Consider the following 24,986-nt stretch of genomic DNA (forward strand, 5'->3'; position numbering starts at 1 on the left):
AACATAAAGATATATTAAGACAATAGGTAAACAATATGAATAAAATTAATCAATTTTCTAAATCATAAAAGTAATTTAAGAAATTTACCAAAAAAATAATCTACAACAACAATACTAGCAACAATGATGGGCAAAAGACCGGAAGCCTTCTTCATGGGTTAGTGAATGGAGGACGTGATGAGCTACCACGTCATCTCCTCCAAAGCAGCTCACCTTCAAGTTGGGAATGCTTGCAAAATGATATAAAAAGTCTGAATCTGCTCCTCACAAAGCGCCTCAAATCAAATTCATAGAGTGTCCTGGCCGCACATTGCGAACATCTCCCATTCTTAGGAGATGTTTCCAATACATCGTGAGATATTTCTGTGAAATCGGAGTGAGGCGCGCTCTCAATTCACTATTAATTCACCTTTGAGTCCACATTTTTATGAAATCCAGCTTAAAACCTCTTCATGGGCCAGTTCGAGCTTGGCTTGTGGCAAAATTTGAATGGCAGTCGGGCCCAAACCCGGCCTGTGAGGAGGCTTTGCGGCTGTAGTCCCGTCTGCTCTCCCCGCCGGTTTCTTCCCTAACAACTCTTCGCCTCTTCTATTCCCCTTTATGCTTTATCCTCTGCTCTCCCCGCCGGTCACCGTCAACCTCTACCACCATTAGCCTGTGTTGTCGTCTTCCAAAACGAGCTACGCCCAAGTCGTCCAACCAACTGGCGCCTCTCTCTCTCTCGGTATCTCCCGTTCTGCTGGTTTTCTTCTGCAACAACCCCACCATCAGAGAGAAGCCGTAGAGAAGATGTCTTTAGCCAAGTTCCCGATATCTCAGCTTTCTCTTTATGTTATTTGACAAGTTTCTCTTAGCTTGAGTCACATTAATTGCAACCCAATGTCTTTTCTCCCACTCTTCTAACCAAGTACAGCAGCTTTTGATGTACATTACGCCTGAAAGTAGATATTACAGGGTTTGAGATTTTGCTGAAGAAGGGAAGTCGACGAGACTTGGTCGGACCTAATTGAATTCATTTACACCTCCACACTCCAGTACTCCACCCGCAACCTCTTTACGAAGAGGAAAGATGCCAGGCTTCACCAAAATGTTGACTCAGCAGCGGCGTCTCCTTCACCTATCAAACGTCGTTTCGTATATCCGCTTTGCTCATTCGAAGCCCCCAAAACCTCCATCCCCTCCGACACCGCCCAAACCCCCTCAAAAACCCGTTTCGTTTACCTTTCACGATGAAACGTGGGAAGATCCCTACAGCTGGATGTCAAACCTGAGCGATAAAGTGGCCATGCGCCATATGGACGTTTACATGGAGCAGGAAGAGAAGTATACAGAAGCTGTCATGTCCGACTCCGATCGCCTCCAACGTAAACTTCAGTCCGAAATGGCCAGTCGCATGACATCCGACCTCTCCTCTCCGCCCGTCCGGTGGGGTCCCTGGTGAGTAACTCCTTCATCACCTTAATCACATTAACTTCAATCCATTTTCTGCTTGTATTTGTTTCAGAGCCTGAATGGTTATACTATGTCAAGGCGGACTTTCATCCTTGCAGGTTGTACTACCGGCGTGTCGAAGAAGGAAAACAGTATCCGGTTCTCTGTCGGAGGTCAGCAAGCTTAAACGAAGAGTTCATCTCGTATACTTCCCCTTCCGCTGGTTTTGATTTCACCTCTGGGAAGCGAATTGAACAAAAGTTACTCGACTACAATCAAGAGGCAGAGAGATTTGGCGGTAATTCGGTTTTTCTTTCGGAATTTCAAAATTGAAAGAATAAATAATCATGGGTTTCTAAAATTTTCAGGCTACGCTTATGAAGAACTCTCTGAAGTGTCTCCGGATCACCGTTTTCTTGCATACACAATGTACGATAAAGATACCGACTTCTTTCGGTTATCGGTGAGGGATTTATCTTCTGGCTCGCTATGTAGCAAGCCTCAAGCCAACCGAGTTTCGAATTTGGCATGGGCCATGGACGGGAAGGCGTTGCTCTATGCAGTGACCGACGACAATAAAAGACCTTATCGGTTGGTAAACTAACAAATGAAGAATTCCAGTGACATTTAATTGTTGACACAATGAACCCTAATCGATTATTTCCTTCTTTGTTCTCCCTAATAGGATCTACTGCAGTATGCTTGGATCCCATGAAGAGGATGTTTTGCTGCTAGAAGAATCAGATGAAGGTGTTTATGTTAATATCAGACACACTAAGGATTTCCGGTTTGTGACTGTAAATGCCTTCTCAAATACTTTTTCTAAGGTACTTTGATCAGTGAATCCTAACTTCCTCTTTTATTATCGTATCACATAGCTTATACGTCCCTTGTCCTGGTCCAAATTTTCTACTAGCGACAATTGTTTTTTTTTTTTTGATCAGTAAACCAATTGTTTCTTATCTTTTATTTATTTCTTTATTTTCACTTTTGTAGGTATACCTGATAAATGCAGCCGATCCTTTGTCTGGGATGACATTAGTATGGGAATGTGAAACACAGACGCACTGCATAATTGAACATCATAAAGGATATCTTTATCTATTCACTGATGCAGCAAGAGATGGTCAACTTGTTGACTTTCATTATCTTCTTCGTTGTCCTGTTGAATCTTGTGCTTCAAAAAGTTGGAAGGTTTGCTCATTAGACAATTAAATGACCAAAATATACTAAGCTATTCATGTCCATGTTCTGGATAATTATAGAATGGGTGCTTGACTCTTCTTCCATCCTTCTTTCTTCTTTCCTCCAAAACTTAAATGGGGAACTTGCAAAACTACTTTCTTTCTTTTAGTATGGTTCATATGTGCTCTCTCTCTTTATTTGGGTACATGTCAGCTTCCTTCACCTCTTTTGAATTGCTTTCCTTTATACAAATTTCTTGCTAATATTCCTCCTTGTTTATGCAGCATGTATTTATTGATGACTCAGATTTTGTGATTGAGGATGTTGATTTCAGTGATAAATACTTGGTACTTATTTTAAGGGAGGGGCGAAATTTCAGAATTTGTTCAGTTGATCTACCATTGCCCGTTAAGGAGGTAAGGCACCATTTTTCGCATCATGCCCTTGCAATTACTTTTATTTATATAGATAACTCCAGGTCCATCCTGTTTGTGAGTTCATTATTGTCCTTCACAATTTAATGATAAAAAGGTGTTCCAGACTTATGATAACTATATACATAAACATGTTCTGCATTGAAAAAGTGTTGTAGAGCAGTTGCGTAGTCTGGAGGAGTTTGAGGAGGTTTACAACAACTTAGAGAGAGATATGGAGCCATGGGTCTCAAAAGGCAGAAGGTGTAAGAAGATTGGAAGGAAGCTTGCCTGTGGGTGGTTAGTAATGGTGATGAAGGCAGGGGTTGGGGGTTGTATGAAGTCTTGGGGGGGGATGTTCTAAGTGAAAAAGAGGGAGAGACATAGGAGGGGCAGGGAACAAATGCCTTATTGGTTTCCATGCATGTGCTGTAGTTGTTACATATGCTAGTGTTATAGGGTGTCTTTTGGGAAGATTTGTTTTGTTTGGTTAATTAGCTTTTAAGTCCAGGTTTTGGCACACATTTTTCTGCGTGGCTATCTAGTCATTGGGGGCTCCATTTTGTAAGCAAGGTTGGCTACTTATTGATGTTACCTTTTGGGTTGTTTTTCAGCCATTTTTACTTGGATTTGTTGGGCCTGAGATCTGTATGTTTCTTGTATTATCCTTTTTTCCCTTTCTGTTTTAGTATTCTTTTTTAAAGTTATTATAAAAGTAAAGTTACACCTATCATCAGGATACTACAATTTTACCAAAACCAGATACTTCAGGAAATTTATACCACCATCACCATCACACGTTTTTTTTGGTAGCATAAATTGGATAGTCAACATGTTTACCATAAAAAGGCTTTATTTGTATTTTAAGTTTCAATAAATTTGATGATTTTAGCATTGAAGAATACATCTTAAAAAACCAAAAACAAAGGCATGGTATCAGCATGTAGGTTAGGACATTTGTATTGGTATTTGTGTCATGGATTTTGAGAAATGAAGCATCATACCCACATTTCACTATCAGTGTCAACACCAATAGTCACTTATATGCATCTTAATATTGAAATTGCATAAGTAATTTAAATGGAGAAATGTACAATCCCCTAAACATGTATCTGGCAGAAGGCCAAAAAGAGTCACAGTTGTGTCACACAACTCAAAAGGCAATACAGCAAGCTAACCCAAACCCAACAAATTGTGCACCAAAAGAAAGAAGGCCTCTTCACTTGTGGTTTCTTAAATTTCTATTTATGATAACTGATTGGTATATGTGAAAGTGAGGATGGACTCCACAAGTATTTTCTCTTTAGTCTGTAATTCTGTATCATCTTCCATGGTGCCCTCCAAAGTCTCCTAGTGTTATTTGACAATTGTCATTCAATAGCCAGGTGGAAGCACTAAAAGAGTGGAGGTCTCTAGGTTTTAAGTTGTTAAAGTGTATAACTGGTACTACCATAAACATTTTTTGTAATTTCTTGATCTGGTCATGCCTAAATCCATTGCGAAGCTCCTGTCAGCTTGGTGACTGCCTGGGTTTAATAAAAAAGGGAAGCATGTATGGATGGTAATTCCTGTGGCTATCATTGGGATAATCTGGGCTGAGAACAGGAGGCTCTTTAGTAACAAGTGCAGAGAGGTTGATGAGTTGATCAGAATTTTGGTGGACAAGATTGGCTCCTGGATTTCAGTCTTGAATCTGTTCAGTTATCAGAATGCTTTTCTTCTCCTAAATTCAAGAAGTTTGTGAGACTTGTAACTGTGTTGCTTGCTACTGTTTGGGATGGTGCCTATGTGTGTGTGTCTCACTCCTTGAGAAGCCTGTTGTACTGTTTTGTTTTCTTTTCTGCTGATTAATAAAAGTTAACTTTTGCCTTATTTTTCAAATTTTTTAATTGATTGATGATGCAGGTTTTTTTTTTTCCTCCTGTTTTTTGTTTTTTTTTTTTATCAAAGATGCAAACTTTTTCTAATGTGAAGAGAAAAAGCATGTCTTCAATCTTGATAAGACAAGGAAACTAAGAAATTAACATCTAATATAGCAATTATTTGGTTCAAGAGTGCCATAATAGAAATTTATCTAAGAGTACAAATCATCTAGGTAATTCAAATCCTACAAGAAACAATAACTCCTCAAAACTCCTCCCTTAACAAGCGCATTGGCAGCTAGTAGATTGCAGAGCTAAGAAAAATTCTGATGAATATTGTGATTCTAAGAATCATTTTGAAGTTTGGATATAGGAAAATTTTATCCTGGAATGTAAGAGGCTTGGGGTCGGCTAGAAGAAGATTGGTGGTTTGTGATTTTCTGAAGATGTCAAAGTCGAAGATTGTTTTGCTCCAAGAAACAAAATTGGAGAAAGATGCTGCTATTATCCAAAGTATTTGGGGGGGAAGGTCAGGTTAGATGGAAGGCAAAGGCAGCTATTGGGAGTGCAGGGGGCCTTTTGAGTCTTTGGGATCCCTCTTTTTGTAGCCTAATTTCTAGTAGAATTGGAAATTTCTCAATTTCTCTAGTTATGAAGCTTCAAGATGGCAATGTTATCCAAATCACAAATGTTTATGGGCCAACAGTTTCAAATCTCAGGGCGGGTTTTTGGGAGGAATTATCAGATATGAGAGGCTCCTTGACCCATCCTTGGGTCATTGGTGGTGATTTTAATGTAACTTTATCGGTGGAAGAGAAAAATACAAGAGGTGGAAGAACAAGGTCGATGAGGCTGTTTGCAGATTTTATCAATAATATGGAACTTATGGATATCCCTATTCAAGGCAACAGATACACCTGAACCAATAATAAAGAAAACCCCACCCTTGTGAAGCTAGATAGATTTTTGGTTTCTTTGAACTGGGGTGATATCTTTCCTGATTTTAGGCAGATTACCCTCCCTAGACCTGTTTCCGATCATAGTCCTATCCAACTAATATGTGGTCATCGAGAGAGAATCAGAGCTCCTTCTAAATTTGAAATTGCTTGGTATGAGGAAGACAATCTTATTCCTTTGATGAAATCTGTGTAGAAAGACATTGAAGTGGGGTTCAAGCTCTTTTATCATGGCAAAAACACTGGGTGCTATCAAAAGAAAATAAAAAATTTGGAACTTGGAGAAAAAAAATTAAATTTGGGTATTGAAAAGAAAGCTTTACTAAGTACTATTGAAGAGATTGATAGAGCTGAAGAGATGGGTCCCTTGTTTGAAGAGTTGAGGCTGAAAAGATCCCAAGCAAAAAACATTTTTGATAAGTTGGTTGTGAAGGAGGAAATTAAGTGGAGACTGTTGACAGGTGTATTATATGTACTGTACGCAGGTTTAGTGCCTGCAGGGGTATTTTTGTAATTTTGTAGTCCTCTTGTGTTGTACGGCCAGTATAGTATAAATACAAATGCTTCACTTGCATGAAGGGGTCCTTTTGAGGCCTTAAGTCTGCAGCCTCTTCTCTCTTCTTCTTCTTCTTCTTCCTTCCTTTCTTCTTATTCTTCTGCTCAACATGGTATCAGAGCAGGACCGACTAGGCCTGGAAAACAACCAACTAAGGTCTCTCTTCACTGCTGCGTAGAAGCTATAGTCCTGATGCTCGAGGGCAAGGAAGAGGAAGCATTCTCTAATGCTGCGATTAATCTTCACTGCCGAGTAGGGTTCTGCTACAAGAAAGCTGACTGTTCAACTTCCTAGCGCAGAAAAGGGTTCTGCTTCATGTTTTCTGGGGTTGCTCGGCTAAGAAGACTGTAGAAAACCATCCTAGATGTATGAAGAAGGTTCTGGCCTGCAGATAAGATTGGGTCCATGAGTGTACTGCCTATTCACAGTTCGGGTGACCTGGGTACTGAACTGAAGTTTCTCTGTTTATGGTTCTCTTCTTGCACTCTTTCGATGGACTGTTAATGTCCAAAAAATCTGAGTAGGGACTGTTTGGCTATTTTGTTTTCCCTCCTCCGACTGTGTGTTGCTCTATTCAGATCTCTAAGGGACTGTTGTTGAACCCTAAACCCTAAGTGACTGTTCGGCTGCCCTTGAAAGTGGATATCAGCCAATTAGGTGTGTTGAACCACCACTTGTATTGCTGTATTGCTGTTCCTAGTGTGAAGCTGCATGAAAGTTGTAAAATTGTAGGTCATTTAGACCTGGTTACACTGCAAGTGCAGTGTTCGTATATTGTTCTGTGGAAAGATTTAGACCTGGTTACACTGCAAGTGCAGTGTTTGTATATTGTTTTGTGGACTCCTACAAAGTGTAGGTCATACAAACTAGTACTGCAGCTGCAGTACTAGTTTGTGTTTGGTTCTCTGTGAAACCGAAAATCAGCAAGTGCCTAGTTGTGGACTGTAGCAACTCTGTAAGGCAGTGTACCTTTGTTTTGAGTTCTTCTAAACCTAGAATCATGAATAAGGAAAGATTGTGGTGCACTAATTGTTAGAAGCCCCGACACACCAAAGATACTTGTTGGGATCTCCATTTGAAACCAAAGTGGGCTCAGGATTTACCTAAGAAGCAAGGCTCAGATGTAATTAGAAGACCCGGGCAGCAAGGTACCAAGAAACACCACATGGCCAATATGGTTACTCGGGAAAATCAGCCCTCCACCTCTACTGTGACTCAAACACCACATGGCCAACATAGCTACTCTGGATCTGACCCAAGGGAGGATATTGTAAACTCCTTCCGTGACCATATGGAGCTTTATGGTAGAGCAATTCGCCAGGTGGATGCTCCTCCCACCACCTATTTTGCATCTACATGGATCATCGATTCTGGAGCGTCAAAACACATGACTGGTATGTCCTCTTACTTTCAAACTTATCGCCCTCTTTCCGGAAGAGATAAAGTGAGACTAGCTGATGGATCATACACTTCCATAGCTGGTCAAGGAACTTTCTCTCTTCCCCTTGGCCTTACTCTTTCTGATGTTCTTCATGTTCCAAAATTCCCTATGAATTTGTTCTCAGTCAGTAGTGTTACAAATTCCTTAAACTGTTCTGTGACTTTTTTCCCTACCTATTGTGTGATTCAGGATCTGGCCTCGGGGAGTACGATTGGTAGGGGACGTATGGTTGATGGACTCTACATGTTGGAGAATACGACTGGCCTTCATGTTATAGAGTCTATGAGTCAGTTCAAAAAAAGTAAAATGTATTTGTGGCATTGTCGTCTGGGTCATTTGTCTTTTGAGACCTTGAAATTTGTTTTCCCAGAAATAGTAAATCTGAGTTTCCTTTTCACATTGTGCATTCTGATGTGTGGGGCCCTGTTACTTTACCTTCTGAGAGTGGCTACAAGTACTTCATTACCTTCATTGACGATTATTCCAGATACACTTGGGTATATCCAATGCGAACCCGTGAGGAAGTACCAAAAATTATCCAAGATTTTCAACGGATGGTCTTCACCCAATTTCAGACCGAGATTCAAATATTTCAGTTAGACAATGCAAAAGAGTTTTTACATAGTGACCTCACGGAGTTCTTTGCTTCACATGGCTCTCTTCATCGGAGCTCTTGTGCCCGTACGCCACAACAAAATGGTGTGGCTGAACGGAAGAACCGACATCTACTTGAAGTGGCACGGGGTTTACTACTCCACATGAATGTTCCCAAACAATTTTGGCTTGAGGCTGTCCTTTGTTCTACATACCTCATTAACCGAATGCCCTCTCGTTGGTTAGAGTACAAAGCCCCACATCAGCTTCTCTTTACTAAGGCCCCTCTTCTTTCTATCCCTCCTCGTGTTTTTGGTTGTCGGTGCTTTGTCCAAAACCTATCTCCCACCCGGGGGAAATTGGACTCTCGTGCTATCCCGTGCATATTTCTTGGCTACTCATTCTCTCAGAAAGGGTATCGTTGCTTTGATCCTGTTTCTCGGAGATTCTATGTCTCCATGGATGTTACCTTCTTTGAAGATGAGCCCTTCTTTCTTGTTTCTCCTCAGGGGGAGTGTAGGCATGAGGAGAAACTGGTTCAGCTTCCTCCTCTTCCTAATCCTTCTCCTTCTCCCCCTTCTCTTCCTGATCCTCCACCTTTCTGTGTTTTTTCTCATCGTCATAAAGGCCAACCAAGTTCAAGAGCTGTGGGGAATCCAGAAGTTGTACCTTAAGTGTCATCAAACTCCTCGGGGGAAGATCATACTCTCTCAGGTAACTTGACTCCCAATGATGGTCCTGACCTCCCTGTTGCTAATGATCTTGACCTTCCTATTGCCCACAGGAAAGGTGTTAGGTTGTGCACTACTAAACACCCCATTTCCAACTTTGTTTCCTATGAGAACATCTCACCTTCATTTCCTCCATTGATAGTATTCCTATTCCCAAGAATGTGGCAGAAACTCTCTCAGTACCAGAATGGACAAATGTCATGAAGGAAGAAATTGATGCTCTTCATAAGAATGGCACGTGAGATCTTGTTGATCTCCCTAAGGGGAAGGATCCAGTTGGATTTAAATGGGTGTTCACTGTTAAGCATGGGGCTGATGGAACTGTGGAGAGGTATAAAGCTTGTTTAGTGGCAAAGGGTTTTACTCAAGTATATGGAGTTGATTATGCAGAAACCTTTGCCCCTGTTGCCAAAATGAACTCTATTAGAGTACTTTTCTCTCTTGCTGCCAATCTGAATTGGGATCTACATCAGCTCGACATCAAGAATGCCTTCTTGAATGGTGACCTTGAAGAGGAAGTTTATATGGTTCAACCCCCCGATTTTTTGGCTCAAGGAAGTGAACAGAAAGTGTGCAAGTTAAAGAAGTCTTTATATGGGCTGAAGCAATCACCAAGAGCTTGGTTTAGCAGATTTCATACTGCAGTTCAGCAGAGAGGATACAAGCAATGTCAGTAAGATCACACACTGTTTGTAAAAAGGGTAGAATGTAAAATGGCTGCCCTAATAGTATATGTGGATGACATAATTGTTACTGGTGACTGGAAGGATGAGATTCAAAGTTTGAAGGGCTTCCTTGCTACTCAGTTGGAAGTGAAAGATCTAGGACCCGCCAAATACTTCCTTGGAATTGAGGTTGCCCGATCAAAAAAGGGTATCTTCATCTCCCAAAGGAAATATGTCCTAGACTTGCTTAAGGACACTGGAAAGATTGGGGTTAAACCAGCCGACTCTCCCATTGACCCTAACCATAAGTTAAGTGACAGCCAAGGCGAACCTCTCAAGGATGTGAAGCAATTTCAGAGGCTTGTAGAGAGATTGTTGTACCTCTCTATGACTCGTCCAGACATAGCATATGCTATTGGTGTCCTCAGCCAGTTCATGCATGCACCTAGGTCCACTCATCTTGAAGCAGTGGAAAGAATACTGCGGTATCTTAAAAAGTTCCCGGGTGCTGGCTTATTATTCTAGAAACATGGACATTTGAGAGTTGAAATTTACACAGATGTGGACTGGGCTGAATCTCAAAGTGACAGAAGGTCTATTAGTGGTTACTGCACCTTTGTAGGAGGGAACCTTGTTACTTGGAGGAGTAAGAAGCAAACCGTGGTAGCTAGATCTAGTGCTGAAGCTGAGTATCGTGCAATGGCACATGGAGTAGCCGAAGGTATGTGGATAAAGAATCTATTGGGAGAGTTGGGTTTTCCAGTAGACAAACCCATGACTCTACTCTGTGACAACAAGGCAGCTATAAGTATCGCTGCCAACCCAGTACTACATGATAGAACAAAGCACATTGAAGGGGCCCTTTTGAGGGGGAGTGTTGACAGGTGTATTATATGTACTGTACGCAGGTTTAGTGCCTGTAGGGGTATTTTTGTAATTTTGTAGTCCTCTTGTGTTGTACGGCCAGTATAGTATAAATACAAATGCTTCACTTGCATGAAGGGGTCCTTTTGAGGCCGTAAGTCTGCAACCTCATCTCTCTTCTTCTTCTTCTTCCTTCCTTCCTTTCTTCTTCTTCTGCTCAACAGAGACAAAGAGCTAAAATCATTTGGTTAAAGGAGGGTGACAAAAACACACACTTCTTTCACAAAATGGCAAATGCTTGAGCTAGAGCTTCCTCTATTAACAAGTTGGTGTGGGAAGATAGGAGTGGGGAATCATGTAAAGAGATTAACCCAGTATCAACTTCCTTTTATAAAAAGCTCTATAAGGAAAATTGGATGTGTAGACCCTTTCCTACTAATCTTCCCTTCAGGCAGTTGAATGAAGAACAGAAATTTTGGCTTGAGAGACCTTTTACAGAAGAGGAAATTAGTGCAGCAATTAAGAAGTTAGAAGGAGACAAATCGCCTAGGCCAGATGGTCTCACAAACCTATTCTATCTGAAATGTTGGGATTTTGTGATCAGCCTCCTGCACAGTTTCTATAAAATCCTGGCTAAAGTTCTGGCAGAAAGAATGAAGGGGGTGTTAGGCAGTGTAATTTCCAATAACCAAAGTGCATTTGTTCCAGGGAGGCAGATGGTAGACTCAATTCTCATTGCCAATGAGCTAATTGATTTCAGAAGAAGAGAGGGAACCCCGAGTGTGATTTGTAAACTTGATATTGGGAAAGCATATGACTATGCCAACTGGAATTGTCTGGATCGTGTGTTGGAAAGAATGAGTTTTGGGCAGAAATGGAGAAATTGGACCAGAGTTTATATTAAGACCCCAAAATTTTCAATCCTAAATTAATGGTCAACCTACGGGGTTTTTTGGTAGCTCTAGGGGTTTCAGGCAGGGGGATCCTCTGTCCCCTTTTCTATTCATCTGTGTTACGGAAATTCTCACACTTTTTAGCAAGAAGGCTGCAAAATCTGGTTTTTGGGATGGATTTGCAATCTCCCCTGGAAAGGAAAAAGTCAATATCCTCCAATTTGCAGATGATACCTTATGTTTTGTTGATGCTTCTCTGACTCGGTTGGAATCAGTGCTTGGGATTCTGAGCTGGTTGGAACTGGTGTCTGGTCTCAAAGCTAATCCGAGTAAAAGTCAAATCATCCTAGTGGGCCATGTTTCAAATTTAGAAGAATGTGCAAAAGTGATGGCTTGTCAAACTGGTTTCCTCCCGATAAAGTATTTGGGACTGCCTCTTGGGGCTAAATACTCTTCCTCCTCGACCCAGTGTTCAATTATTGAGAGAATGGAGAAGAAATTGGCCTCTTGGAAGCAAAATATCTGTCATTCGGAGGTAGAGTTAATTGATTAAGGGTACTCTTTCTAACCTCCCTACTTATTTCCTTTCTCTTTTTCCCATCCCAAACAAAATAGCAAATTGGCTGGAGCAAATCCAAAGGAATTTCTATGGAGGGGTTGGGAAGATGAAAAGAAGATTCACATTTTAAAGTGGGAGCAAGTGTGTATCCCTAAGGAAGTTGGTGGGCTGGGAATAAGAAATCTGAAGAAATTTTATTCTGCCCTTACTTAGTAAATGGTTATGGACATTTGCTTCCGAAAGGAATGCATGGTGGAGAATCCTTATTGCGGCAAAGTATGGGGTGGAATGATTGGAGATCTAAGGAACCTCATCCAAGTTGGGGTAGATCTCTCTGGGCAGGTATTTCGAAGAACCCTCCTTCCTTCCTGGATGGGATCAGATTTAAGGTAGGTAAAGGGGATAGAATCAAGTTTTGAAAGGATCCCTGGTGTTCAGAGGGTTCCTTGGCAGATGCCTTTCCCCTTCTATTCCAAATCTCTGTGAACCAAGATTCTTCAGTAGCTGAAAACTTTAATATTTCTGGTGACTCCACTATTTGGACTCTTCTTTGTAGGAGAAGTTTGTTTGATTGGGAGGTGGAAGAGTATGTGGCGCTGTTGGGTCTGCTTCAAAATCAGATGATAGATTTGAGTTTAGAGGATGAATGGGTTTGGAAATGGAATGCAAACGGTTGCTTCTCTGTTAAATCCCTGTTTCTTAAGCTGTACAGATCAGGTCAAGTGGACTTCCCTGCCAGTCAGATTTGGAATCCAACTAGTCCCTCCAAGATCAATGTCTGACCAAAGTTAACCTGGAGAGACGTGGTATTCAGGTTCTGGATCTTTCTTGTGGTTTGTGTGGAACTCTTGCAGAAACTACAGAGCATTTGTGTATCCACTGTCCAGTCTCTTCTATGGTCTGGGGGCATTTCCCTAAGGCTTTGGAGATTAGCTGGACTATGCCAAGATCAGTGGAGGAGCTGCTGATGTGTTGGAGAATTGAGGGCCTCAGCAAGAAAGGAAGCTGGTTTGGAGTACCATTCTGGCAGCTGTGTTATGGTCCATTTGGACTGAAAGAAATAACAGAATCTTCTGTGGTAAATTTAGAAGCCGGGATGAAGTAGTGCAGAGAGCTGTGGGCAAGCTATTTTCCTGGGTGGCGGTGAATGAGGAGTTTAAAAACCAGAATATGTCTTTTATGTTTTGCTCTCAGTCATGGATGAGCTTGTAATTTGATTTGTGCCCAAGCAGTCTTAGTGGTCTGGGTCTTGATGTAACTCTCTTTTTTATGTGCTGAATAAATTACTTTACCTTTTTCCAAAAAAATATAGGAAAATTGCTGGAACTAATTCCTTTTTTAGGCTAAAAAAATATTCTAAGAATTGATTCTTTGAGCTAACAAATTTAACTTCAAGATAGAATTGTTTTTGGTTTAAAACTCAAACTCTTTCTTCAAACACTGATTCTTTGGAGCAGAATTTTAACCAAACATAGCCTAATGCTCCAAGAATTGAACAATTCTTCTTTCATCTTACCAATGACTATCTGAGATCAGCCTCTACCACAAATCCTCTTATACCCCAGTGGGGGCATATATTCTGAGGTATTGGACAATGATGAAAACATGATCTCTTGCTAATTCACCAAACCTGCCTGATCAAAACAAGAAAATAAAAATCTTGCCTCGTTGTTCCTGCATGTGCCACAATCACATCTTCTTAATCTTAGCCAAATCACAAACCACCAGGGAGTTGGACTTGAGGCTAGGGGTGGTTTGTGGGAAGAAAGAAACTAAATAATCTTCTAACTCAAAGAGTCATCTTCTCAGTCTTTGCATGAATATTTCTTATATCTTTTCACATCTTGGAAGCTGGTTATGAACAAAGGAGTATTGACAGATGACATGAAAAGAACTTCTCTGGTTCTCCTCCAATCCTGCCCTGGTGTGTTAGCTGGCATGCTGTCACCCTCCTTCCACCCTTAAATGGGTCTGTAGGATTTTGAGAGTGCAAGTATGGTGGGCCTGTTAGTGTAACCAAAAAGTATAAAAGGAATTGTAAGGAATTACTGGGAATGACAAGAATCTCAGTTCTTATTCTTTCAAGCCTTTAACTTTCTGTAGGAGGAACTCTCCCTCGAAGAAGAGTATGTGTTGGGAAGAATCCCAACATAACTCTATGCTCAAGCATTGTTTTGGTTTTGATGGAGCTGCTTTATTTATAGCTCATATGTATTTTGTACATGTCCACCTTTACATCTGCTGAATCCCCAACAAAAAGGAAAAAATGTTAACTCATGAATTGAAGAGACTGACTTCCTTGATAAGCATTCCCTAGAATATAAAAAGTTAAGTTTGTTTTCTAATTTCCTGAGCCATTATTTGTGAAGGTTTCCTTTCTAGAATGACAATTATTTTTGAGAAGTCTACTACCTCAGAGCAAGAAAATTGTTAAACAGTTAAAACAGTTCCAATCAAAGAAAGTTGTTGAACACTTATCAAACTATTTATTCTGATATAGAAAAAGAAAACCACTCAACTGACTAAATGCAATAGCTATAGATAACATCACTGAATTGAGAAATGATGTCAAGGGAAAAACTGTACCAAGCTTATGAAATTGTTAGACTTGATGGGGGATTACACTTTTGTACTAAACCAAATAAGTGTATGAAGCTGAAACTATTTGAACAGTACCTTTACATCCTCAACAATGTCAATCTTTCCAGTTTGTCTTTAGCTTGAGGTAGCTCCTGGTATTAGATCTCCACCCAAAAAGGATGCCTGCTAGAAGCCAAGAAAGAAGCAGAAGAAAAGAAAAAAGGTTAGATGCATTGACTTGTTTGAGAAAAAACTTTTCCTGAATGACTATCATTTAGGGAATAATGTTTGGTTGCAATTTATTATACTTATTTCCTTTCTTATTCTTATGTAAATTGTGTTTCAAACTAAAATTGTCATTACCATTTGTGCCATTTCCTTTCAGTTTTCAGTTTTTTTTAGATATTATTTGCTTTATCATCATTACAACATGTTCAATACTCTATGTTGCATTCCCTGCTAATTCTTGGTTTTCTTCTTTCTTCTATTTTGTGCTTTTGGATAGGGAGCATTTCATCTGAAAGAACTTAATTCACGTTTACTACCTCTTCCAAGATATGTTTCTCAAATCTCACCTGGACCAAATTATGATTACTACTCCTCTACCATGCGGTTTACAATATCCTCACCTGTGGTACGTAAATCATTTATATGGTTTCTTCCCCTGTAAGTTTTGCCTGATTTATTCTGTGAGTGAAGTTAGAAGAGCCTCCATTTATAAATTAAGCATGGTGTCCAGTTTGAAAGAAATGAATAAAAAAACTGGTTTTCAGGGTCTCAAAATTTTAACAAATTGGTATCCACTGCCATGCAGAGAAGGGGTACTTGAAAACAAAAACGAGTCTAATAGTGAAATTTGGATTTTACATTGCTACATTGAAAAAGGGTTGTTGTTGAGAAGGTAGAAGTAGAACCTCCACATTTTGGGGTGTTATTTCAAGTCTGTGCAGGCCTGAAATAGTTTTTTTTTTTTATATAGTTTTTATAATGATTTTTTTGGCTTCATGGGGCTACACAACCGGGGGGGGGGGGGGGGGGGGGGGGGGTAGCCCATCCCCCTCCCTTAACCCCCCAAATCCTGGTGGCAGTGGGATTTGATCCCAGGTCTCTACTCTGACGAGTCAGATCCTACCAAGTCACCCCAACCCTGGTGGCAGCGGGACTTCAAGTCTGTGCAGGCCTGGAATAGTTGAGGAGGCCCATTTGTAATTAAGAGCATCTGTGTTGGTACAAGATGTTGTACCAAAAGGCTATATTTTTCTGATGAATAAAAATGATTAGATTTGTATTTTGGGCTCTCACCAACTTGTGTTCAAACTTGTTAGACTAAGAAAGTATAATGCAGCTTGTGCATCACTGTAGAAGAAATTATGTTTTGTTACTGACATATATTGTGCATATCAACTTCATAGTTTGAGATGTAAAATGGTATACTTTTTTATGGTTCTACCTCTATCTGATTTTAGTTTTTATGGAAGTCTGTATGTATGATTTATATGGTCAAAATTTGAGTACTGGAAACCTTTTGCAGATGCCTGATGCTGTGGTAGACTATAACTTATCAAATGGCGAGTGGGTTATTGTTCAACAACAAAATGTGCTTCATGAAAGTACACAAACTCTTTATGGCATAACTTCTAGTAGCAGCAAGGGGAATCAATCAAGTTCCAAAAACTGTAGTTTCATAAATGAATTCAATTATGAAAATAACCGCTTGTGGAATGATCTCTCTGAGTTCTATGCTTGTGAGCATTATAATGTCTCCTCACATGATGGGTTGGAAATTCCTTTAACCGTTGTATATTCGCAAAAACACGAACAGGATGGACAAAGTCCAGGTTTACTTCATGGGCATGGAGCTTATGGTGAATTATTAGACAAAAGGTGGCGTAGCGAGTTAAAAAGCCTTCTTGATCGTGGTTGGGTGGTTGCATATGCTGATGTTAGGTTTGTTCAGCATCGGTTTCCTTTTCAAGTTTTCAGTGTGCATGAAATATTATGAAAACTTAAGAGGTGCCTTTTTCTTTAATAGCAACTTCATATAAGTTCATTTTATTTAGTCAACAATTTAGTTTTGATTGATATTTAGTCAACAGTTTATTATGATTTACTCTCTTTGTACTTACCTTTCATTTTTCATTACTGAAATGCTTCTGTTACTGATAAAAAAAATCTTTAGACCTCATATATTGAAGTTTGAGCTTAGTATTTGTTGTTACCATGTGTTTGGATGACAAATTGTAATGACTTAAATTGTTTCTTCTCAGAGGTGGAGGTGGTGGTGGTAAAAAATGGTTTCACGATGGCAGGCGGACAAAAAAAGATAATTCCATCAAAGATTACATTTCCTGTGCTAGGTTCCTCATTGAAAAGGAAATTGTGCAAGAAAACAAGCTTGCAGGTTGGGGTTATAGTGCTGGTGGACTTCTGGTTGCTTCAGCTATTAATTCTTGTCCAGAGTTATTTCGTGCTGCAGTTCTGAAAGTAGGCCCGCAATGGTTCATATGGTTCCTAGTTTTTCCTGTTCGTTCATAATATGTGACAAGTGTCTGCTTCATTGCTCCATAGTAATTCTGTATTATCTGTAGGCTTGTGTTTCATGAGCACTTCAAAATGGGTCTCAAGTCTGTGTTAGACACTCATTTTTAGCGACTTTGTGTCCAAAACCTTGCCTTGTGTTATCTGGGTAGCATAGCTATAGGTTGATAAATTTCTAAAGCTGTTGAACAATTTGGGGTTCATTATTATAGCAAGAGTCAGTGTGTGCAAAATTTTCTGAATAAGTTAAATATTTGGTAGATGATTCCTTGTCTTCTATTTTTGTTGCAGGTTCCATTTTTAGATGCCACCAACACTCTTCTCTATCCAATTTTACCACTTACACCTATTGATTATGAAGAGTTTGGGTATCCTGGTGTTATTGAAGACTTTCAGGCTATACGAAAGTACTCTCCTTATGACAATATTCAGAAAGGTGTTCTTTATCCTGCCGTCTTGGTGACAACATCTTTTAGTACAAGGTAATATTTCTGATAGCTTGGGTGATTCCTTGTCCCTTCCACAGTTAATATACTATACAATCTTAAATTTATCAAAAAAGATCTGATAGCTTAGGTGGATTTACTGTTGATATCTGTAGGTTTGTTCTACTACCTTGGTTATTGATATCATCTGACTAATAATTCTATGTAAAATATATACCTGGATAGAAGTGTAGTGTCTCTTATATCTATTATATAATTTGGAAATATTAAGTTCTAGACATTGCCACATGGGACACTTTTTGGGTGAACAAACTGAACATATCCAAAGGGAAATCTCCAAGTTAGAAGACTAACAGTGTTACTGTTGTTCTAGTTCTATAGGGAACCTAACATGTGACAACCGTCTTGATCTAGAATGCATCTTTAGGCCTTGTTTTGTTAATCATTCCAGAAAGTCTTATTTTCTCTTTCTAGTTTGATTCCATGAATGCTTGTATTAAATAGTTCTGATTTTGAGGTTACCATGTTAATCTTTTCCCTCTTATTTGGTAGTTGAGATGCTTTAACATGATATTTACTTGGACTTTGGGTTTCGTAGAGGGTTAAGGGATGGTGAGTCGAGTTGTGTTATTTAGCTAATTCATTTACTAGAATCTGCTTGCTTGGACCCCACTTCTTCTGATCAAAGGGTTTGGACTCCTCTTCCAAAAGGTACTTTTACTTGCTCTTCTTTTCTAAAATCCCTCAGTTCTAACCCCATTTCCCAAGGATTCCCTGTCAAAGAAGTCTGGGCGCGACCTATTCCCCCAAAAATTGCTGTATTCTGTTGGGAAGTCTTCTATGGGAAAATCAATACTTTGGAAAACTTACAGAAAAAGAGACCCTCGCTTTGTCTTTCCCCAAATTGGTGTTCCTTGTGTAAGGCCGAGAATGAGGACTGTTTCCATTTGCTGATCTCCTGCTCCTTTGCTACAGCTATATGAAGGTGGAGCCTTTGTTTATTTGGAGGTAGGTGGTCTATGCCTTCTGATTTAAGCTTGTTATTCAACCCATCTGTCTTTGTTTGGCACACTAGAAGAGGTAAGGTCATGTGGAAATGTGTCAGGGCAGCCACTCTGTGGACACTTCGGGAGGAAAGGAATGCAAGAATTTTCTTAGAGAAGGAAAGAGGGTTAGATGAAATGAAGGATTGTATCCTAACAAGAGCAATCCATTGGCTGAAAACTATGGATATCTTTGATGGCTTCTCCTTTGATGACTTGTGGAGGAATTGGCTAGTAATAGCTAACACTTCAACAAAGAAGGATAGAATTCTGTCAGAATGGATTCCGCCTTTGGAAGGTGTCATCAAGTTGAACTTTGATGGAAGCAGCCAAGGCAACCCCGAGCCTTCAGGTATAGGGGGTATCCTGAGAAATAAGGACAGCAACATAATTTCCCTATTCTCAGGACCGGTGGGAGTGGGGGATTCCACAAGGGCAGAAATCCTTGCTGCAGTACAAGGAATTCAAATCGCCAACCAGCTTGGGGTGGAGCATCTCCTAGTTGAAGGGGACTCTCAGGTGGTAACAAGGTGTCTCCTAAACTTGGATACCACCATCTGGGGCTACAAAGATCTCATAAAAAAAGTAAAGTGGTTAACTAGCAATATGAGAGTTGAGGTAAAATGGGTTAGTAGGTCTGCTAATTCTTTGGCTGATGCTTTAGCCAAACAGGGGGTTTCTAGGGAAGATCTTTTTTGTGCTTCTATGTAGGTTGTTATTAATTTGGAAATCTGTACTTAACTAGCCCGGAGAGGTTGCAACTCGTGCCTTTCCTTGGGGACTTTGTACTATTGTCTATTGCTGATTAATAAAATTATTTCAATTATAAACAAAAACATGATATTTACTTGGACTGAGATGTAGGAGATGGTGTCTGATGCATGTTGGTATGCTAGACATATTAGAATAGCAATTCTATTCTTGATGTTTAAAATGTAAAATGTGTAAGATATAAAAGCAATGAAAATGATTTAAGGTTATCTTTCATGAATTCTTATTTGTATTTCTATTTCATATTTACATATACTTTTGGTGATTATATTTAGATTAATTAATATAGAAAATTGGAAGTAAGTTGTTGCGACTCCATAGAAGGCTTCAATCATTCTGTGGATATTGAAGGTGAAAAGTTATATTGTGGAGACTTATTGGATGAGGTTGAATAGCTCACTGCAAGAGGTTTTTTTTTTTTTTAAGGGATTATGCACCATAGGAAGGTTTTATATAGAAATTTTATGAGAAACATAGGAGAAAAAGGAGAAATTTACATCCCCCACAAAGGAATGTAAGCAGTAATATAGCTGGGTGAAGAGAAGTGCTAACTCAATGGCTGATGGGTTAGCTAAGCAAGGGGTGGCTAAGGATTCTTTGTCATTTTGAAGTTGGGGAGTTAAGATAGCATACCTCCCCTTTTTCTGTAATTAAATTTCACAAGTATTATTCATTAATAAAGCTTTCTGTTATTGATAAAAAAATGTAAGCAGTAATATACACAAAGGAGAAATTTATATCTCATTTGTCCCAACTCTCCCTGTAAATTGTCTTATTGTGAATGCTGACCATGGCTTCTATCTGAATGACACTCGTTCTGGAGGACATGGCATGAGCTTCTCTAATGTAGTGGCATATGGACCAAGGAACCTCTACTCTCCTGCTTCCAACTGACAACAACTTGGGAGTCACCCCAAGTCCATGTTATTCTTTTGAGCACTTGTTGGTGCACTAGGGTGTAAACTCTAATCAAGTCTCCCAACCCAATTGGTTTGTCAAGGCATCAAGGTAAGCCTAGGTGATAAGAGAGTGCTTTGTCTTAGTGATATTTTTTTATACAAAAAATCTGATTAGTTTGAACTTTGTTTCCTTGGCTTTTTTCTGAATTAGGTTGTTTCTCTAGTTGAAGTAGCAACCAACACTAAAGGTAATCTAACATGAAAGAATCAAGCATGGTAGAATTAATAGCCTATAGAAAAGTTAAATTAGAGAGTGGAGCTTTATCATGCAAGAGGAATATGTAAAGAGGATAAATGTGTTTGTGATAAAATGAAGAATGACAAAAGAACCAAAAGGATGGATCCCTTATGATGTTGTATGCAGTAGAGTACAGAGAAAAGAATTAAGAATTTTAGCTTTTATTGACCGTCATTCACTAAAAAGAGAGTTTAGTTAAGAATTAAAATACATATTAATATGACAAGCACTTTAGGGTCTGGCATTGTGGTGGATTTGTAGTCATTACAAACTAATGGCTAGAGTTCAAAACCCTTTTCTCCTACATGTGATTTTTAATAAGCAAATTTAGTGGCATGTCAAATTCAAATTCGAATTTGAACATTGCCTTAAATGTAGTATTTAATTTGCGATTAATGTTGTGTCATTAAATGTGATATAAATTAAATTTGAATGTGAAAAATTACTAAAATTGAGAGAGAAAGAGGGAAATAAAATTTGATATTTAAAAGTTGCCAAAATTAAATTTGATTTGAGAACATCAGACTGTATTGGGCTTGTATCAGCCAATACAAACCCGAAATAGTCGACTACAGGTCCGTATTAGAATGATGTTAATGAAAAGAAACAAAACATACAGATTCTGTATGCTTTTTGTATCGGGCCCTCGACAAAATACAATGTACCGGCTGATTACAGAAAAGGGGAAAAAGAACAAATGGAGGGGCAAAGCTCTTGATTTGCCATAGAGAAAGTTGATGATGCTTTGTTTTGCTTTCACAAATTGTGAGAGAAGAAGACAATGAGGTCTCTTATTACATGGTGAAAGCTAGTTGAAGCCATACTATAGTGAACGCATTACTTTTTTTTGATCAATAACTCACAGATTTTATAAAAATAGATAAAAAACACAGGTACAAGAGTAGGAAGATAAACACTCTTATCTCACCATACAGAACAACAAAACAAAAAGACAGTTACAATATAGCCCAAAACAAAGAGTCCTATAAACCCCTTGTTTAGCTAACCCATCAGCAAAGGAGTTAGCACTTCTCTTAACTCAATTTACCTTCACCTCAATGTTTTTTGTTAACCATTTGAATTTCCTCTTTTCATTGCTGTAGTTCCAAAAGTTAGCAGACTCATTTCTCAGCCAGTCCACTACCAATTTAGAATCGTCCTCTGACTAAATTAGTGATATTCAGGTCGATTGCCCTTTTAGTTCCTTCAATAACAGCTGGAATCTCAGCTTTCAGAGAATCACCCAAACCGATTGGTCCCGAAAATAGAGCGATTATCACTCCCTCATTCCTTAAGACACCCCCAATACCTGAAGGACCCGGATTACCCATGCTGTTTCCATCAAAATTAAGTTTAATAAACCCTCTAGGAGGAGTCCAAGCAGGGATGGAAGTGTCTTTGACCAGATCTGAACTTGCAATTTCCTTCCAATTTCCAAGCAGATCATCCACTGAAAAATCTTTAAAGAGACCCAGAGACTTCAGCCAGTGAACCGCTCTAATCCAGAATTTCTGACAGTCTTCTTTCCCTATCTGAGAAAATTCTCCCGTTTCTTTCTTCCCATATTGTCCAGCAAATAGCAGCCCTGAGACATCTCCACATAACTTTTTCTCTTTTTGTCGACCAACTAAACAAGGAAGGAGCAAAGAGACTTTGTACATCTGGTGGAGGAGACCAACTGCGACCAAACAAAGACACATTACTTTCCTATTGCTATTCTGGTTTGCCTTAATGTTCTCTCTTTCTCTCTCTCTCTCTCTCATTGCTGGGGAGGTTATATTAAAGTTTGAGGTTGTGTATCAATTATGTGTTAAAATCCCAAAAATGAAGCTTTCAAGGGTTTCTCTGGTGTTATTGAAGGACCATTACCCAATGTTGGTCCCTATTACTGAGGGTATTGGGAGGGATGGGCCTGGTAGAGGCCTAATTTTTGCCACTTTTGCACAAGGTAGTTTGAATTAGTGTTGCCACACTTGCCAGTCCAAGATTTTACAATTGGACCTAATCAACAGCCACTGATTTTTCTGGCTTTCCTATCATGAAATCCTGTACAGTAGAAAGCTGATGTTTACTTTGAGACTTACAAGTTGTGGTCCTCCTTCATTCTCCCTGGTTATGGCAATCTCTTCCAGAGCAATAGATTAGGCATGCATCCTGGATGGGTTCCTTTGAGACTTGTTAGTCCGGTGATTACTCCATTCACGTTGTTCTTATTTAAAGCCACAGAACAATCATTTGAGGTATAGGTGATTTTTTAATCAGTAAAGAAAATTTTTATTAATAAAAACAGGAAATATTCAAAGAAGATTCCCAAAAGGAGGCACGAGATGCAGCCTTAGAAGCAACTCAAATTACAACTGGACCCAAAACATTTGTTCCCTATGCACCTCATGCTTGATAAAGTAGTCTGCTATCGTGTTAGCTGTCCTCCTTTGCCAAAGGTTCCTTATATCATGGTTTTGAAAATTGGACCGGACTGGATGGCCGGACCATTTGACCCGGGAATTGGTCATGGCTCCGGGTCCGGTTTTGGACCCCAATACTGTTTGATTGGGGTTTGGACCAGAGGCACAAGAGTCGGGTAAGGAAGGGTCCAAAACAACGGGCTCAAGAATTTTCAAGTTTAAAGCAACCTGATCAAACTCATGATCCCTTAAATTTCGTCTGAATCCTAGGTCCCAATTGATACCAGTTGAAGGGGAAAAGGAGGCAAATCTTTGGACAGGTTCATTTTTAAGCAAGGAAAGGGAATGCAAAGAGGAAAAAGGTCCTCAAGAGTAGAGTTATCTCCAGTACATGCATCATACCAGATAAGGCTTAGAAATTGAGATAGCATGCTACGATTGGCTTTCCACAGTGAAGACAGAGTAGCCCTTTGAGATAGACCAGCATCCCAACCATTACCTGCTCTTTTATGCCTACTTTCCACCACTTCATGCCAATGACTTCTCCTTTCCAAAGGCTATCTCCATAACCAATCTAACAATGCTAAATTCTTTTTTCCGAAATTCCATATGCCCAATGCCCCTTGCTCCTTGCCTTTACACACTATTATCCCATTTTATGAAATGATCCTTCCTACCCTCACCTGGCTCCCACAAAAAGTCCCTCATAATTTTCTCCACTTTCAATACATCCCTTCATGGCATTCTAAAGACTAAAAGGTAGTAGACTGGCAAATTTGCTAGTGGATTTTATCAGCGTTATCCTTCCTCCTAAGGCTATCTCCATAACCAACGTAACAATGTAATTCCTGTTCCACACTGCCAAACGTTTAGCACATTTTTCTACTATGGGTGCCTAAGAGATATAGGTGATTCTCTTCCCTAATCTCTTGGCTGTTCTTTTAGTTTTCACTAATATAATTTACATATGCAACAGTCCACTAATATAATTTCATTGGTGAAAATAATTAAAAATCTTGTTCTGTCTTCATGTTCCGGAAGAAGTATCTTTGAAGTGTTATATTTTTCATTAATTCTTAGTTGGTATATCTTTATTTTTTCAAATTTCTCTTTGGATGCTCATGTGATGACTGATGAGCCAGGGTTTATGTTTTGAACAGATAATAATGGGAATATGTTCCATGTTTGTATCTGAGATTTCAGGTTTGGTGTGTGGGAAGCTGCAAAATGGGTTGCACGGGTCCGTGAACGCACCATTTATGACCCTCAAAGTCCGAAATTGCTTAATTTAACCACTGATATAGTTGAGGAAAACAGGTATTTGCAGTGCAAGGAATCAGCACTAGAGGCTGCTTTTCTTATAAAGATGATGGATAGGTAAATTTCCTGTATCCTCCTTTGCCCTGCTATTGGATCTCTTGACAACCAAAATATCCAACGTCTTTAGCGAGGAAGATTAATCTGTAAAATGCTTCTTTTGGGGGGCTGTATTTCTATTGTGAAATCACAAAATCATCAGTCGGGTCATGCTGGATGAAAAGCTAATAGCGAATACCGTTTGAATCCTCAAGCAGATCAGTACTGGTTGGATGGTACCCAGATTAGAGAGTATGTTTTATGGTTCGTTAGCAATGAACAATCTGGCCATGTCAAGTGTTTCGCTTTGTAAAGTTAACCGATGGGGTTTTAAACGTTTGGACTTGAAAAGAAACAAACTTACTGTGTAAGCTATTAGTATTTGAATTATCCTTTTAATTTAATTTTCCCCAAGATAGTAAGATGGTAAAGTTGTTACCTATGTGGCTTCAATTCACGGCGGTAGGAAATCTGGGTTCGTTGTACTTATCGATCGACCT

The 24,986-nt window shown here is 39.4% G+C and overlaps 1 protein-coding gene across 1 annotated transcript; it reads left to right on the forward strand.

The window, feature by feature from the left end:
- The first annotated feature begins 342 nt into the window (after positions 1 to 342).
- Positions 343 to 24,900, forward strand: LOC104595842 (Prolyl oligopeptidase family protein). Its single transcript, XM_010256768.3, has 11 exons — positions 343 to 1,437; positions 1,551 to 1,729; positions 1,800 to 2,022; positions 2,117 to 2,258; positions 2,428 to 2,625; positions 2,901 to 3,032; positions 15,236 to 15,364; positions 16,262 to 16,677; positions 16,998 to 17,214; positions 17,560 to 17,750; positions 24,334 to 24,900. Exons 1-11 carry the CDS (start codon positions 1,070 to 1,072, stop codon positions 24,509 to 24,511), a joined length of 2,373 nt encoding a protein of 790 aa, XP_010255070.1. The 5' UTR covers positions 343 to 1,069; the 3' UTR covers positions 24,512 to 24,900.
- Positions 24,901 to 24,986: the final 86 nt, after the last annotated feature.

The sequence above is a fragment of the Nelumbo nucifera genome, chromosome 5 (assembly GCF_055504915.1).
Source record: "Nelumbo nucifera cultivar China Antique chromosome 5, China Antique-T2T, whole genome shotgun sequence".
Lineage (NCBI taxonomy): Eukaryota > Viridiplantae > Streptophyta > Magnoliopsida > Proteales > Nelumbonaceae > Nelumbo > Nelumbo nucifera.

Bases quoted from the DNA above. Each gene is read 5' to 3' on its own strand.
- LOC104595842 (XM_010256768.3), top strand. From the start codon at position 1,070: ATGCCAGGCTTCACCAAAATGTTGACTCAGCAGCGGCGTCTCCTTCAC. The intron at 2,023-2,116 runs GTTGGTAAACTA...TCTCCCTAATAG, and splicing joins GACAATAAAAGACCTTATCG to GATCTACTGCAGTATGCTTG. The intron at 17,215-17,559 runs GTAGGCCCGCAA...TTTTTGTTGCAG, and splicing joins TTCGTGCTGCAGTTCTGAAA to GTTCCATTTTTAGATGCCAC.